Genomic DNA, 16,009 nt, shown 5'->3' with positions numbered 1-16,009 from the left:
ACTCGAACGCAGATCGGAGGGACCACTCCGGAGTGTGGCCGGGTGACCCTACCATTTACAAGGGCACGTTCCGTGGGCGGCCACCGGCCAGGCGCCCCGGACGTGTGGCGAGCGCCTCCCCAGCTCCCGGAGGTCTCCCGCTCCGGGAGGGTTAGTTTTGCAGAGCTCGGGTCTGCAGGAGACCGCCGAGGGACGGCAGCAGGCAGCACAGAGCCGCAGCGGAGACCGCCGCTAGCCGCAAGCGGCAGGGAAGTAGGCCGCACGCGCCGAGGTCACGTGGGCGGTGCGGCCCTGCACCCCGGGAGAGGGCGGGGCAGGCGGCTGGGCCTCCCGTGAAGCTTCGCGCGGGGAAGGACCGGAACTCCGGGCGGGCGGCTTGTTGATAATATGGCGGCAGGAGCTGCCTGGGCAGCTAGAGGAGGCGGTGGGACCTACACCCGGAAGCGGGGTCTGTTTTCGGGCTAGTGCAGCGGCCTCTGCGGACCCGGAAGTCCGGGCCAGTTGCTGAATGAGGGGAGCCGGGCCCTCCCCGCGACAGTCCCCCCGCACTCTCCGCCCCGACCCGGGCCCCGCCATGTCCTTCTTCCGGCGGAAAGGTAGCTGAGGGGGCGCCGGCGGGGAGTCGGGCCGGGCCTCGGGGGCGGCGTGGGGCAGGTGGGCCTGCAAGGGCTTCCTTCCTCCGGGGCGGCGGCAAGGCTCCCGGTCAGCCTCTCGGCCTCCGCGCGGACGCCCCTCGAGTACCTTGCTCTGCTCTGGGACCCTGCAGGGAGGGAGAAGGTGTCCACCTCGCGCGAGGTCACAGGGATAGTCGCGCTGGTCCAGAAGTGTTTGCTGAAACCTGGGGAAGTTCAGTGTTAGCTTAAGAATAGCTTTCCTTGGGTTTTGAGGTTTTGGATTTTTTTTTGCCCACTGTGGATCAAGATCAAGGAAATCCATGTAGTGCCTTTTACCGAAGTCTGAATTGTCCGAATCTTAAGGATTTTATGTCAAAAAGCAAAACGTGAAAAAATCGTTTATCTAGCCAGGTCTATTTCCCAGTTTCCTCGTTTTTTAGGAGGGAGGGCGTTACAGCTCTTTCTGAAATAAAATTACTTATTGCTCAAGTTCCTCAATGAGGAAGACTACTTTTTTTGTTGACTTAGCAAACTTACTAATTACTGGAACCCTAACTTTATAAATGAACTGCTTATATTTCTGATTTTCAGTTGTTACAGTTTTTAAGTAAAGGCAGCTTGATTTTGATCCTGGGTAAAGTTGTTGTACTTAGTTAAAAACATATCCAAAGTGAACAAGTATGGATCTTTGGAAGATCGTAGTCCTATCAGTTCTTGTGCTTCAGAGAAAAGGTACCAGACAGAAACTGGTTTTGGAAAAAGCACTAAAGGAAATCAAGGTCTTGGGTTCACATGACAGCTCTCCTACCAACTGTAGTCTGGGAATAGACCCGTTAAGTCACACTTATTCTCTCTCAACTCAGAATTAGATGATTCCTTAAAGGCCTATTTAGCCCTGGCTAACTTTAAAGAATTCCTATTCAGTAGGTACAAGATTTTGGTAAGCGATGCTAGGTTATGAGTGAATGAAACAGTGCTGAATGAATGAAACTGGCAAAATTAAGATAGGAAGCTTTATTGGTAAGGTAAGGGATATTATTAATAGCTCCCTGGTTTGATCATTTTGAAGGGGTTGGTCTTTTTTTTTTAAAAGGGGAAAAAGCATTACAAGAATAATAAAGCATATGAATGCAAAAGGTTTATTTAGAAAAAGAATAATGAGGCAAATTGCATGTTGCACCAGAGGCTATTTATTTAACAAATATTTATGCGTGTCTGAGGTCTGTCAGGCACTGTACTAGGCCCTCAAGATTGAGCAGTGAATAAGACAAAGTTTCTGGACCAAGGGAGCTTGTTGTCTGCTGGGCTAGACAGACAATAAATAAACAAATCTCTCTGTGTGGGTATGTGTGTGAGAGAATATATGGTGTATATTTAAGAATCAAGGGAGGAGTTACGAAACATTTAAGAGGAGAAAGCTTTTTGATTGGATGTCAGAGAATGGCTTCAGCAGGTAACCTGGAAACCTAAGAGTTAAGGATCAGTAGGCAGGGTAACTTTAGAGAGACCATGGAAAAACAGTCTAGGCACAGGGAATAACAGTGTTCAAAGGCAAGAAGAGCTTGGTGCCCTTCAAGAAAGGAAAGAAGGCAATTGTGACTGAGGCATATGGGTAAGTAAGGATTAGATGATTGAGAGTTGTATAGGCCTTGGTTAGATTTTATAACAAGCACAAAGAGAATTATTTTAAAAATGCAAAAGGATCACTCCTTTTCTTTTTTGTTTGTTCTTTCTTTTTTTTTTTTTTTTTCTGAGACAGTTTCATTCTGTTGCACAGGCTAGAGTGCCATGACATCAGCTTAGCGCACAGCAACTTCAAACTCCTGGGTTCAAGCGATCTCTTGTCTTAAGACTCCTGAGTAGCTGGAACTACAGGAGTGAGCCACAATGCCTGGGTAGTTTTTGTTGTTGTTTTAGTAGAGATGGGGTCTTGGTCTTTCTCAGGTTGGTTTCAAACTCCTGAGCTCAAGGCCTCCCAGAGTGCTAGGATTAGATGACTCCTTTTAAAATAAGTGATCTGTTATCCTTTAAAAAGATCATTCTACATGCAAGAGTAGAAGCTGGAGACGGTCCTATCACAGATCTTGTCCAGACTTTAAATACTAACTTTAAATACGATCCATATGTTAACTCCCAAATTTACCTATACTTGGATCCTCACCTCTGAATCCTAACTGGTATATCCAACTGTTGGTCCATTTTATATCTCTAACAGATACCTTTAACTTATCATATCTAAAATTTTGTTTTGTATTTACTCCTTCGAAACCTGTTCACTGGTTTTTCTCAGTAGATGGCATTTTGGCCCTTTAATTGCTCAGGCTAAAAATTTAGTACAACCTTCAACCTCTTTTTCTCTCTTACTCTATGTCTGACTAATCAGCAAATCTGTTAAGTCCACTGAGAACATACCCAAATCCAACTGTTTCCTACCATCCTTGACAACACCCTGGTCTGGGCAGTCATCTCTGTTTAGATTGGGTGGTTAAGGAAGTCTTCTGAGGAGATGACATTCAAGTCTCAGGCTAAATTTCAAGAAGAAACTAGCTTTATGAACATCAGGGAAGCAGCATTATTTTGTTTTAGTCTTCCATTTGGTTTCCCTTCTTCCAGCTGTGGTGTATTTCCAAAATGAATGCACAGAAACAGTCCCAAGTATGTACGCAAACTTGGTATATAAAAAGAGTTCCTAGTCAGTTGAGAGAAGATAGACTAAGTGGTATATGATGCTGGTTTTCCAGCTGGCGAAAAAATGAAAACATTACCTACTTTCTCTCATACATATCGGGGCTTACCTAATTTTTTTTTGTAAAGGGCCAGACAGTAAATGTTTTAGGCTTTACAGGCTATGTGGTTTCCATCACAGTTTTCTGTCCTTGTTGCCGTAAAGAGTATGTAAACAAATGGGCATGGCGGACTCTAATAAAACTTTATTTAAAAAAACCTAGTGGTGGGCTGTGTAGTTTGCCAATCCCTGATCTATTGAAGTAAATTTCAGGTAGCTAAGAGCCCAAAATGTGAAAAACCAAAACTTGAAATTATATGTAGTGGGGAAAAATCTGATCTTGGCATAGCAAAGGATATTTTTAAAAGTAAGGTACAGGAAAATACAATCCATATGATGTAAATTTAACTACATTAAAAACTATAAAGTATACTGAAGATATTTGCAATGGAAACAGCAGAGAATTAACATCTAGAATGTGTGTGGATTTGCTATAAGTAATAAGTAAAAGACAGTGAGGAGGTTCACAAAAGCGGAAACCCGAAAGGCTGGTAAACATGAAAAGATGTAAGTTCAAAGGAAACAGGAAATAAGTTTAAAACATCAAATACCATTTCAACACTAATAAGTTGGGAAAAATTAGAAATACCAAGGATAAGAAAATGAAGCATGGTTATAGAGGTATAAATGGACTCCCATCTTTATTAAAAAATGCACATACTTTGTTACCTAGAAATTTCTAGGTTTATTCTAGAGAAATTCTTGTTTATGTCCATAAGTAGACATGTACTAGAATGTCACATCACATCAATGTTTGTAAGCAAAAATTAGGAAGTAATGTAAATGACCACTAACTTTTATCATTTAGAATGGGTAAATAAAGGTGTATGTATGGGCTCAGCGCCTGTAATTCAGTGGCTAGGGTGCTGGCCACATATATTGGGGCTGGCAGGTTTGAACCTGGTCCAGGCCTGCCAAACAGCAGTGACAACTGCAACAAAATAGCCGACAGGCGCTGTGGAGGGTGCCTGTAGTCCCAGCTACTTGGGAAGCTGAGGAAAGAGAATTACTTGGGGCCAGGAGTTTGAGATTGCTATGAGTTGTGACACCATAGCACTCATAGTGAGAATCTGCCTCAAAAAAAGGTGTATTTATAAAAGAATTAAGTAGTTAAAATGAATAAGCTAGATCTGCTTGAATGAACTGTAACTACATTAATGCAGACAAGTCATCTATATGTGTAGAATACTACTTATGTAATTTTTTTAAATGTGCAGAAAAATACCATTTTTTTTTAAGTATTCATATGTGGTGAATGTCTAAAAATATGTATGGCAGGAAAACATTTCATTTGGGGTAGTACTTATCTCTGGTCAGGTGGTGATTCATAGGAATCTTAAACTCTGTATAAAATACTTGCGGGGTGGGAAGGAAATAAAGCAGAATGCTCATATTTGATAATTATGTGTCTGTTCTTTTATGTTTGAAGTATTATATTACATAAGCAGTCTGATTGGTAGTAGGAGACTGCTTTGAGGATAGCAAAAGTGGAACTGTGGAGGTATGTTAATGGTTGTGAAATTAGTTGGTCACAGATGATAGGTGATTTGGGCATGGGAGGTAAAGGAGAGAGAGATGATGTTAAGGATGACTGCGAGATTTTTGGCCTGAGTAACAAGGTGGATGATAGTGTCGTTCACGAGAGAGGATGAAGAATGAGATTAAGAATAGTTTTGGGGAAAGATGATACATTCCATTTTGGACAAGTGGAATTATGGGAGATGGCAGGTAGGTGGTTAGCTATACACATACAAATTTGAGATCAAAAAGATTTAGTATGAAAGTGTAAATTTAGGAGTTATAGCACACATCTGTGGTATGGAAAGCCTTCAGAATGGGTAAGATCGGCCAGGAAATAACATTTGTATATGCAGGGAAAAGAAGAGAAGGACCCACCCTTTTCCTCAGAAACTCTTCAGTGGGTAAAGGAGGAGAGGTCAGTAAGGGGATAAGGTGAGGAGTGGCTAGAAAACCAGGGAGGAGTGTCAAGGAAGCCATGACAAGTATTTCAAGGAAGATGTAGTCAGTTGGCAAATGCTGCTGAGAGGACTGTAAGGGAACCTTAAACTATATGCAAAATACTTCACCCTATTGCATTTTAAAATTGTACCTTCCTGACAACAGTGATCAGTACCTGCAATGATCTTACTTACTTAACTTTTCCCATTTTCGTCTCCACACTTTGAATATGAACTTTACTCGATATCACTGTCTTTAGTAAGCCAGCAGGATGTCTGGCACTCAAATATGAATTGACTTCATATTGGATGCCCTGAGAGCTAGTTATTAATATTTCCTGCTACTAGCCTTTCATTTTTTTGTTTGTTTTGAGACAGGGTTTTGCTGTGTTGCCCAGGTTGGACTGCAGTGGTGTTATTGTAGCTCACTGAAACCTCCAATTCCTAGCCTTGAGCTAATGATCCTCCTGCCTCAGTCTCCTGAGTAGCTTGGACTACAACAGGTCACCACACCTGGATAATTTTTATATATTTTGTAGAGAGTGAGTCTCAGGCTATGTTGCCTGGCTAGTTTCAAGCTCCTAGTCTCAAGTGATCCTCCTGCCTTGGCTTCCCAAAGTGCTGGGATTATAGGGTGCGCCACCACACCCAGGCTCACTTCAGTTTTTAACATTTAAGAGCACAAGTAGAGGCTCGCCGCCTGTAGCTCAGTGGCTAGGGCACCAGTCACATACCCCAGAGCTGCTGGGTTCGAACCTGGCCCAAGCCTGCCAAACAATGACAACAACAACAAAATAGCTGGGCCTTGTGGTGGCGCCTGTAGTCCCAGCTACTTGGGAGGCTGAGGCAAGTCCAGCTTGTGGCCTGAAGGCCACCTGTGGGATTATTTGAGGACTACTTTGCTTATCTGTGGTATCAAATATGGGAGAATTATGCCCGGACTTTTTTTTTGATTATCAGCTTTCATTAGTGTTTGTGTATTTAATGTGTGGCCCAAGACAGCTGACCTTCCAGTATGTGGCAGAAAAAAAAAAAAAAATTACATTCCCCTGTTAGAACTTTGAATAATCATCAGTTAGAGTAAAGCTTGCTGGCCAGTGGTGGCTCACACCTGTAATCTCAGCACTTTGGGAGACTGAGATGGATCACTTGAGGCCAGAAGTTCTAAGCCAACCTGGGCAACATAACAAGACCTCATGTCTACAAAAAATTAAAATATTATCCAGGCATGGTGGCACAGGCCAGTAGTCCTAGCTAAAAATACTTGAGAAGAGAGGTTTGCTTCAATTGAACAAAGTTGGAGGCTGCAGTGAGCTTTAAGATTGTGCCATTGCACTCCATCCTGGGCAACAGTATCAAACCTTGTCTCAAGGAAAAAAAAACCAAACTGAAGCTTTTTTTATTTTTACAATGTATGGAATGGATCTCTTTGGCTGCAAAAAGTTGGTCATGATGCTCTTTTATCTTTTAGTGAAAGGCAAAGAACAAGAGAAGACCTCAGATGGCAAGTCCATTAGAGGTGAGTTCAGCAGCACACTAAACTGTATTAAAAAGTGGTGTGCTTGGCATTTACAGACTCTTTAACACTGTTACCATCTTTCTTCTTTTGGTATTAATCATTTCTGCCTTATTTTATAAGTATTTTTTATTGTGACTTATTTCTCTTTAACCTGTATATCTTTTATCACCTAGCACATTTGGCTTTCGCTGCACCTAGGTTGAGCTGGCAATCCCTAGTGATTTCAGTGAACCAGTGCCCTTACTTTAATCACACCTTTGATTGTTCCCTGAAAGCAGTTATTTGACTCTTAATAAGGCAGACAATGAAGAATGCTCCCACTAGCAGTCCGTCAGCTGAGGGAAAGCACTGCCCACTTCTAAGGCTTGGTTTTCTGTCCTTTATTCAGAAATATGGATGACTACATTTTTCACTTCTTTGTTTCTTTGAACAAATAACCTTAATCTAAAATTTATTTAGAGCAGTTTGTTAGGATCAATACATTGTTCTTATTTACCTGGATCATTACAAAAGTTTTGAGATACTCAAAAATCAGGAAATGTGAAATCTACGTGACAGAAATAAATGCAGCCCTTCCAGCAGCACTGATGAGCTGAGCACTTTGGAACTTCATGAGAGAATCAGAAGGGATACTGTTGACTGTGTTTCTTGGAAGTGAAATAACTTTAACACAGTCTGTCTCAAAACTTTTGCATGTATAGATCGGAATATGCTTTTTTTAGATTATAATCTCTGCTAAATTTTTTATTGATTTCATTATGTCCAGTGTACAGAGATTAGAATGGGAAAATCATAATGGAAATTGTTTCTGTAATGATTTTGTATAAATTTTATAAATACAATTTATTTACATAAAATCTGTAGATTGCTCCTTATTTAGATTTTTATTTCCAGTGCATGTATTTCGTATTGCTAGCATTGGGTGTTTATTCTATATGCTCAGTTTTCCAGGGGGAGACTAATTTAGGAGATTTGTAAAATTAGGGGAAAAGTAGTGTAACTTACAGCCTATTGTCCTCTGATAATTTAATGCCAGTTGGATTCCACATTAGTTTAAACTGCCTTCTCTAAGGCAAAATTTGATTGGCATTGATGAAGGCTGAAAGTCCTTAGCAACGAGAAGCCTGTGAAGACAAGAGCTGATTGTAGTAGAAGGAAGGAAATCTGATGGTTTAGGGCCAGGCATGTCCAACCTGTGGCCCATGGGCCGTATATGAATTTTGTGAGGACTTTTTGCTTATCTGTGGTGTCAGATATCATGAAAATTATGTACAGACCTTTGTTTTTGCTCATCAGCTTTGATTAGTTTTTGTGTATTTAATATATGGCCTAAGCCAAAAGGTTGGATACCCCTTGTACACAGAGTTCCACAGTTCTTGTTGAATCGTGATACATTTAGATACTTGGAAAACAGGTATCACATTCTTACTTGTTTAATCCTATAAACATCTCAAAGAGCAATAGATTGAATTATAGTATGTAGTCTTCCTAAGAAATATAACAAATTAATTGTTTGGATTGTATGTCTGAGAACTGTTTGCTGAGGTCGAGAGCACTTGGCTGTTAACTACTCAATAAAGCAAGGGGTACTAGTAGGTACAAGTTTAGTTACCTGAGAGTATTTATCTTGAGGAGTAGCATGCCAAGTGACCTGTGTCTTTTCTGTCCTTTCTGCTATAGTGCTGTACTAAGACAAAACTTCTTAAAAACCTTTAGTTAAACAGTCACTGATACTTCTGTAGGACAGATAGGTAGAATTTTAATTCCTCTGTAGTGACAAGTTCATAGGGTTATTTGACAGTATTGTAATACTGAGTTGATTGTTTCCTATTAACACATTGGTGAATAACCTCTTTATTATGAAGTCAAATGAAGATTACTGCAAAAAATGTATTTGTGAATTTTAAGCATGCTTTATCATTAAACAGCTTGAACTTTGATCATCAATGTATCTTCTTAGATGGAGAAAATTTGCTAATAAGTATTCTTAAGGTTTTTCCTTTAAGCATTCTGCAATTTTAGTTTTGCTTCTGAAGCAAGGAAGGATTAAGAAATGGCAAAGGGGGTAGCACCTGTGGCTCAGTGAGTAGGGCACTGGCCCCACATACTGAGGTTCAAACCCGGCCTGGCCCAACTGCAACAACAAAAAAATAGCTGGGCGTTGTGGCGGGTGCCTGTAGTCCCAGCTACTCAGGAGGCTGAGGCAAGAGAGTCGCCTAAGGAGTTGGACGTTGCTGTGAGCTGTGAGACGGCACGGCACTCTCCCAAGGGCAATAAAGTGAGACTCTGTCTCTACCAAAAAAAAAAAAGAAAAGAAAGAAATGGCAAAAGGTCTGTGTTCCACAGTGTTTTCTGGCTTTGGTGCTTTTTATCCTCAGTAGAAATAGTGATCAAAGACCTTTCCTCTTGTAAGTTGCACTTTTGGTGCAGTATTTTAGTTATCAATGATAGTAGGGTGTTTCTTTCCAATTTTCTGCCACTTGATTAAGTTACTTTTCCTCTTAAGTATTTTATGTTGCGAAACGTTACAAAATTTAATTTTTAAAGTTCTCTGAAAACCTTTTCGTGAGACTATCAAATTGTGTTTAATTCCTAACAATTTTTTGAAAAATTATAGCTTCAGTGTCCGTACATTCCCCACAAAAGAGCACTAAAAATCATGCCTTGCTGGAGGCTGCGGGACCAAGTCATGTTGCAATCAATGCCATTTCTGCCAACATGGACTCCTTTTCAAGTAGCAGGACAGCAACACTTAAGAAGCAGCCAAGCCACATGGAGGCCGCTCATTTTGGTGACTTGGGTAAGTGACTATTACATTCTGTTAACTTTTTATAAGAGAAAAGATTTGAGTACAATACGCCTCCTATCATAGGATACTGAACTATATATATATGTATATGAAGGGGCTTTGAAAAATGTATTTAAATGACAACAGTAAGTATAATGAATGCAGCTGTGTTATATCACTATACGTATATAAAGCATACCCAGTAGAAAAATGAGCAATTTCCAGAAGAAAAATACATTTAATCACTAAATATAAATACAGTAGAACATCTGCAGTTGACTGCCTCCTTAAGTTGACCTAACTTTCATAGACCGGACATGCACCACATGTACATATCAGTACAGCAGGCCTCTTTCCTTATGTTGACCACCTCTGTATGTTGACCAGTTTGTTACACAGTCCTGTGGGTGGTCAACTCACAGAGTTTCTTCTGTACATGAAAATGATGCCTCACTTGACTGTTACTGAGCGAAGTGAAACTTGAAATAATGAGTTAAGCATGTATTTAAAGTGTGTTGATTGAATGTTAGTGAAGATTCAGGGAAATGACCACTCCCTTTTAGTGGTAATGTAAATTGGTGAAGACTTTTTCTTAATTTCAGGTTAATGTGAGGGTACAAACAACTAAGCTACAATAGTTGCATATGTTAGGCAGAGTCCCTCCTATATTTGTGTCCTGCACCCAAAAGGTCTGCCAGTGCCACTGCATTGTGGGAGCACACCAAGCCCCTCCCCTCCTGCTTCCTCCCACCTCCCTCATTCCCTCTCCCCTCAACTTGAATTGGGTTCTTCTCTTACGTGGACATGCATTAGATCGTCTACTGGCTTCATATTAGTGTTAATATTAGTACATTGGATATTTGATTTTACATTCTTGTGATACTTTACTAAGAAAAATGTGTTTCAACTCCATCCATGTTAATACAAAAGATGTAAAGTCACCATCTTTTTTATGGCTGAATAGTAGTCCATGGTGTGCATATACCACAGCTTGTTAATCCATTCCTGGATTGATGGAATGGTTGTTCCTCATTTATGTTGTTTCCACATCTTGGCAATTATAAATTAAACTGTGATAAACAATCTAGTGCAACTGTCCTTATGATAAAAGGATTTGTTTTCTTATGGGTAGATGCCTAGTAATGGTATTGCAGGATCAAATGGGAGGTCTAATTTGGGTTCTTCAAGTATTCTCTATACTTCTTTCCAAAGACGCTATGTTAGCTTGCAGTCCCCTCAACAGTGTAAAAGTGTTCTCTTCTCTCCACATCCACACCAGCATCTGCACCTTTGGGAGTTTATGATGTGGGCCATTGTCCTTGGGGTTAGGTGATATCTCAGGGTGGTTTTGATTTGCTTTTCTCTAATTAAGGACAATGAGCATTTTTTCATATGCTTGTTAGCCATTCATCTATCTTCTTCAGAGAAGTTTCTGATCATATTTCTTGTCTGGTGATAGATGGGATTGTGTGCTCTTTTTTTTTGTTGTTAATTAATTTGAGTTCTTTGTAGATTTGGGGTATCAACTCTTTGTCAGATTTATAAAGGAACAGACTATTGATACACAAAACCATTTGGAAAAATCTCCAAGGAATTTTGGGAGCCAAAGGTCAATCCCAAAAGGCCACATACAATATGATTTCATTTGTATGGCATTCTTGAAATGACAGATTTAGAGAACTGAACAGATTATTGTTTGCCAGATGTTAGGGACAGGAACATGAGAGGGGTAGGTGGGTGTGATTATAGAGGGACAACATTAGGGATCCTGTGTTGAAATATTTCTGTACCTTGGAAATGGATACATGAATCTACATAGAATAAAATTGTCTAGAACTAAAAACACAAAACATGAATGAGTACAGGTAAGATGGGGGAAATCTGAATAAGATTGGTGAATTCTTTTATTAATATCTTGGGGTGATATTTTTACTATAGTTTTTAAGGTATTAACATGGGGAAACCAAAATGTACGTGGGATCTCTCTTGCATTATTTTTTACAGTTGGATGTGAATCTGCCATTATCTCAAAGAGTTTAATTAAAACAAATAAGTTTTGCAAAAGATCAGGATTTCCTGATCTTCTTGTTCGTGATGTTGATAAAGATAGACTAGTTAACACTGACATTAGGACAGTCAGCAAGGATTATGATGACATGTGAAGTGCTTCCAAAGAAAATGATTTTGCAGGGCTTGGTGTCTCATGCCTGTAATCCTAGCACTCTGGGAGGCTCAGGCAGGTAGGTTGCTTGAGCACACGAGTTCGAGACTAGCTTGAGCAAAAGCGAGACCCCTTCTCTACTAAAAATAGAAAAACTGAGGCAGGAGGATTGCTAGAGCCCTAGAGTTGGAGGTTACTGTGAGCTGGGATGCTACAGCACTTTACCCAGGGTGACAGCTTGAGACTCTGTTTCAAAAAAAAAAAAGAAAGTGATTTAAGTATCAAAAGAGTGAAAAAAAAAAGCCCTTTTGAAAAATTGATGAATTTTTTTTATAAAAACATCTCTCTTGACTTGGTGCCCATAGCACAGTGGTTACAGTGCTGGCCACATACACCCAGGCTGGTGGGTTCGAATCCAATCTGCAAACAACAATAACAACTGCAACAAAAAGTAGCCAGGTGTTGTGGTGGGCGTCTGTATTCCCAGCTACTTGGGAGGCTGAGGCAAGAGAATTGCTTAAGACCAAGAGTTTGAGGTTGCTGTGAGCTGACGCCATGGCACTCTACTGAGGGCGACATGGTGAGACTCTGTCTCAAAAAAAAAAATAAATAAATAAACCAGCTCTCTTAATATACTATTAATAACCAAATTTTTTCATACACTTTTTATTAATGTAATACTTCTGGTTATAACTTAAATTTAGATAAATGTAAAGAAAAAAATTTTTATAAAGTTGTTTCATTTTTTAAGATAAATCCGCAAGGCCATTCTTTATTCTATTATTAATAATGCTGAGAGTTCATAACATCTTTATAGATTAATCTACACATCAACAATTTTTTCTTAGGATAAATGCCTGTAAGTGGAGTTACAGGATAGAAAATTGTGCATTTGGGCAGCTCTGATAGCTCAGTAGATAGGGCACCAGCCACATACACGGGGGCTGGCAGGTTCGAACCCAGCTTGGGACAGCTAAAAACAACAGTGACAACTGCAGCAAAAAATAGCTGGGCATTGTGGTGGGTGCCTGTAGTCCCAGCTACTTGGGAGACTGAAGCAAGAGAATCGCTTAACCCCAAGAGTTTGAGGTTGCTGTGAGCTGTGATGCCATGGCACTCTACCCAGGGCAACAGCTTGAGACTCTGTCTCAAAAGAAAAGAAAAGAAATGAAAATCGTGCATTAGATAAGGCTTTATTGCCTGTAAGCTCCTTCAAAAAGATTTTGCCAGTTTATTTGGCAAAATTTGAGAACGTGCCAGATTTGCCACATTCTCATTACCAGTGGATGAGAGTGTTGCCTGTTTGCCTTAGCTTGTTATTTTTTGAAAAACTGTTTTCCAATTTGATAGGCAGAAATATCATTTTGTATTAATTTGCTTTTCTGGAGTTTTTAATGAGGTTGAATAGTTTTCTTTTGGGGGGTGTGTGTATGTATGCAGAGTCTCACTCTGTCCTTGGCGTCGGCGTAGCTCACAGCAACCTCAAACTCCTGGGTTCAGCTGATCCTCCTACTTCAACCTCCCGAGTAGCTGGGACTGTAGGTGCCAGCCACAACTAATTTTTCTATTTTTAGTAGAGATAGGGTCTTGCTCTTTGCTCAGGCTGGTCTTCAACCCCTGAGCTCAAGCAGTCCTGCTGCCTTGCCTTCCCAGAGTGCTATGGTTATAGGCATGAGCCCCTGCACCCAGCCTATTTTTTTCATATTTTTATTGGTTCTTTTTCTTCCTTTCAGACTAGTACATAGATTTTTTTTTTCTTAAGAATTTATATGGTCTGAATTTCCATTAAAAGGGATATATCTGCCTATCAGGTATAATGAACAGCACCTGGTTGATAGGTACACTAACAGCCCCGACTTAAACATTATAAAAGGTATCTCTGTAACAAAAAACATTTGTACCTCCTCAATATGTTGAAATTAAAAAGCTATAGGTGTTGAGTACCAAAGAACTTTTTAATAATTTAGATAAGGTTTGAGCAGTTGTTTCTTCACTTTGTTGAAAAATCAAAACCATAGTATTTCTAGTTTTTTATTCATTTTAATTGGTAGGAAGTAAATTTTATTCAAGACTTCTGATACCAGTGTTTCTAAAGGTGATGGACTATTCTGTCAATTTGAAATTATTACTGAACTGCTAATTGTTTTGCTCTTCTAGGCAGATCTTGTCTGGACTACCAGACTCAAGAGACCAAATCAAGTCTTTCAAAGACCCTTGAGCAAGTCTTGCATGATACTGTTGTCCTCCCTTATTTCATTCAATTCATGGAACTTCGGAGAATGGAACATTTGGTTAAATTTTGGCTAGAGGCTGAAAGTTTTCACTCTACAACGTGGTCCCGAATAAGAGCACACACTCTGAACACAGTGAAGCAGAGCTCACTGGCTGAGCCTGTCTCTCCATCTAAAAAGCACGAAAGTACAGCATCTTTTGTAACTGAGTCTCTTGATAAGAGACTGGAGGATTCTAGCTCAGCCCAGTTGCTTATGACTCAATCAGAAGGCATTGACCTGAATAATAGAACTAATAGCACTCAGAATCACTTGCTGCTTTCCCAGGAATGTGGTAGTGCCCACTCTCTCCATCTGCAAATGGCCAGAGCAGGAACTCATCAAGTTTCCATGGAAACCCAAGAATCCTCCAGATTTATAGTAGCCAATAGAAATAATCCCTCTTCTCCACTGAAGGATTTATCAGGAAAACTAATGAAAAGTAAGTATGTGATTTTCTTCTGTGCTTCTCTTTTTTTTTTAATTCACAAAGCAGAATTTAAGATGAGGGATAAAAGTATTGGAGCAGTTTCTTTTCTCCTCTGCTTATAAATTTGGGTGCATTTGGAGAGTGATGTAGAGTCAGATCAGTATATGAAAAAGGAGCAGAAAGACATCTAGAAGGACTGGATTTGCTAAGAAGTGTGTAAGCAGATTACAAATGAAGAGTGTCAAGCATCCCACCTTTCTCTTCCACAGATTTTGAATTTCCAGACACCCTTATTTCCTCCCTGCCTCAGTCTTAATTTTATGGCTATTTTAGTGCATTTTGCAGGTAAAGAGTTTTGTTACTTTTTTAGTAAAAGGCAAAAGATTTATGCAATCTGAAGAGAAACCAGAGTATAAATTTTTTGTTATTTTTTAAATTGCCACTAAGTGACATTCATTGAGTTCCGGGTTTTACTTAAGTCACAACACCTCTGTGAGCTGGCATTATTATCCCAGTTCACAATGAGAAAACTGTAGCTTAGAAAGTAACTTGTCTGACATTGTACATGTAAGTGTGGAGCTAGGATTAAAACCCAAGATTTTGACAGTAGCACCTCTTTCTTCTTTTCTATTTATTAGTTTAGAAATTAGGTACTCTTAATTTTTTCAAAAGACTGAGTCTCACTTTGTCACCCTAGGTCAGCAACCTCAAACTCCTAGGCTCAAGCAGTCCTCTCAGGTAGCTGGGACTACAGGCACTTATCACAGCACCTGGCTAATTTTTTAGAGATGGGGTCTAACTCTCGTTCAGGCTGGTCTCCAACTCTAAGCTTAAGCAATCCACCTGCTTCAGCCTCCCAGAGTGCTAGGATTGTGAGCCACTGTGCCTGGCTGTACTTGTTTCTTAATTATCACTGTCTAGAATTTTAATTAAAGAGCTTCCATGTTTTCCTTTTCTTTCCTCTTGTCTAGTCTTTGAGTCTCAAAGGAGTAGGTGATTTCTTTAGATTTTTTGTTTCATTGATTATCTAAAATTGAGTCTGATCTGCTACTGGGTCAGTTTTTTAGCATGTTATTTTCATGGTTAAATTATTATAAGCCAGGCATGGCAGCATATGCCTGTAGACCCACCTACTTGGGAAGCTGAGGTGGGAGGATTGTTAGAGCCTAGGACTCTAACATATCAGGCAACATAACAAGACTGTGGCTCAAAGAAACCAAATAAAGTTATTGAATCTCATTTCTAAAAATTATTTTTTCTTCACATTTGTGTGATCATTTTTCATAGTTTATTTCACTCTTCATCCTGTTTTTGATCTCATCTTTTATTTTTTTAAATTTATTGAACATATATACATTGTTTGATAATTCTGCTGTCTACAGTGTCTATCTGATTCAACATTTCTTTGTTTCTTCAGATTCACACTTGTGGTAGCTTGTGATTTTTGACTATGAATGTGTTTCTTGGACTTTTTATTGTTGGGG

General features: G+C 39.8%; 1 protein-coding gene across 1 annotated transcript in view; it reads left to right on the top strand.

The window, feature by feature from the left end:
- Positions 1-331: 331 nt before the first annotated feature.
- Positions 332-16,009, top strand: part of AKAP10 (A-kinase anchoring protein 10) — a 77,816-nt gene continuing 62,138 nt past the window's right edge. The window contains exons 1-4 of the mRNA XM_003791064.3: positions 332-596; positions 6,829-6,876; positions 9,494-9,676; positions 13,983-14,537. Of these exons, the coding sequence (XP_003791112.1) occupies positions 509-596; positions 6,829-6,876; positions 9,494-9,676; positions 13,983-14,537 (874 nt within the window). The 5' untranslated portion in view covers positions 332-508. The remainder of the gene's footprint in view (positions 597-6,828; positions 6,877-9,493; positions 9,677-13,982; positions 14,538-16,009) is intronic.

Source organism: Otolemur garnettii, unplaced genomic scaffold, assembly GCF_000181295.1.
Source record: "Otolemur garnettii isolate 467f Iridium unplaced genomic scaffold, OtoGar3 scaffold00046, whole genome shotgun sequence".
Classification (NCBI taxonomy): domain Eukaryota; kingdom Metazoa; phylum Chordata; class Mammalia; order Primates; family Galagidae; genus Otolemur; species Otolemur garnettii.
Note: the sequence above shows the minus strand (reverse complement) of the source record. Positions and strands in the feature narration are given on the sequence as shown.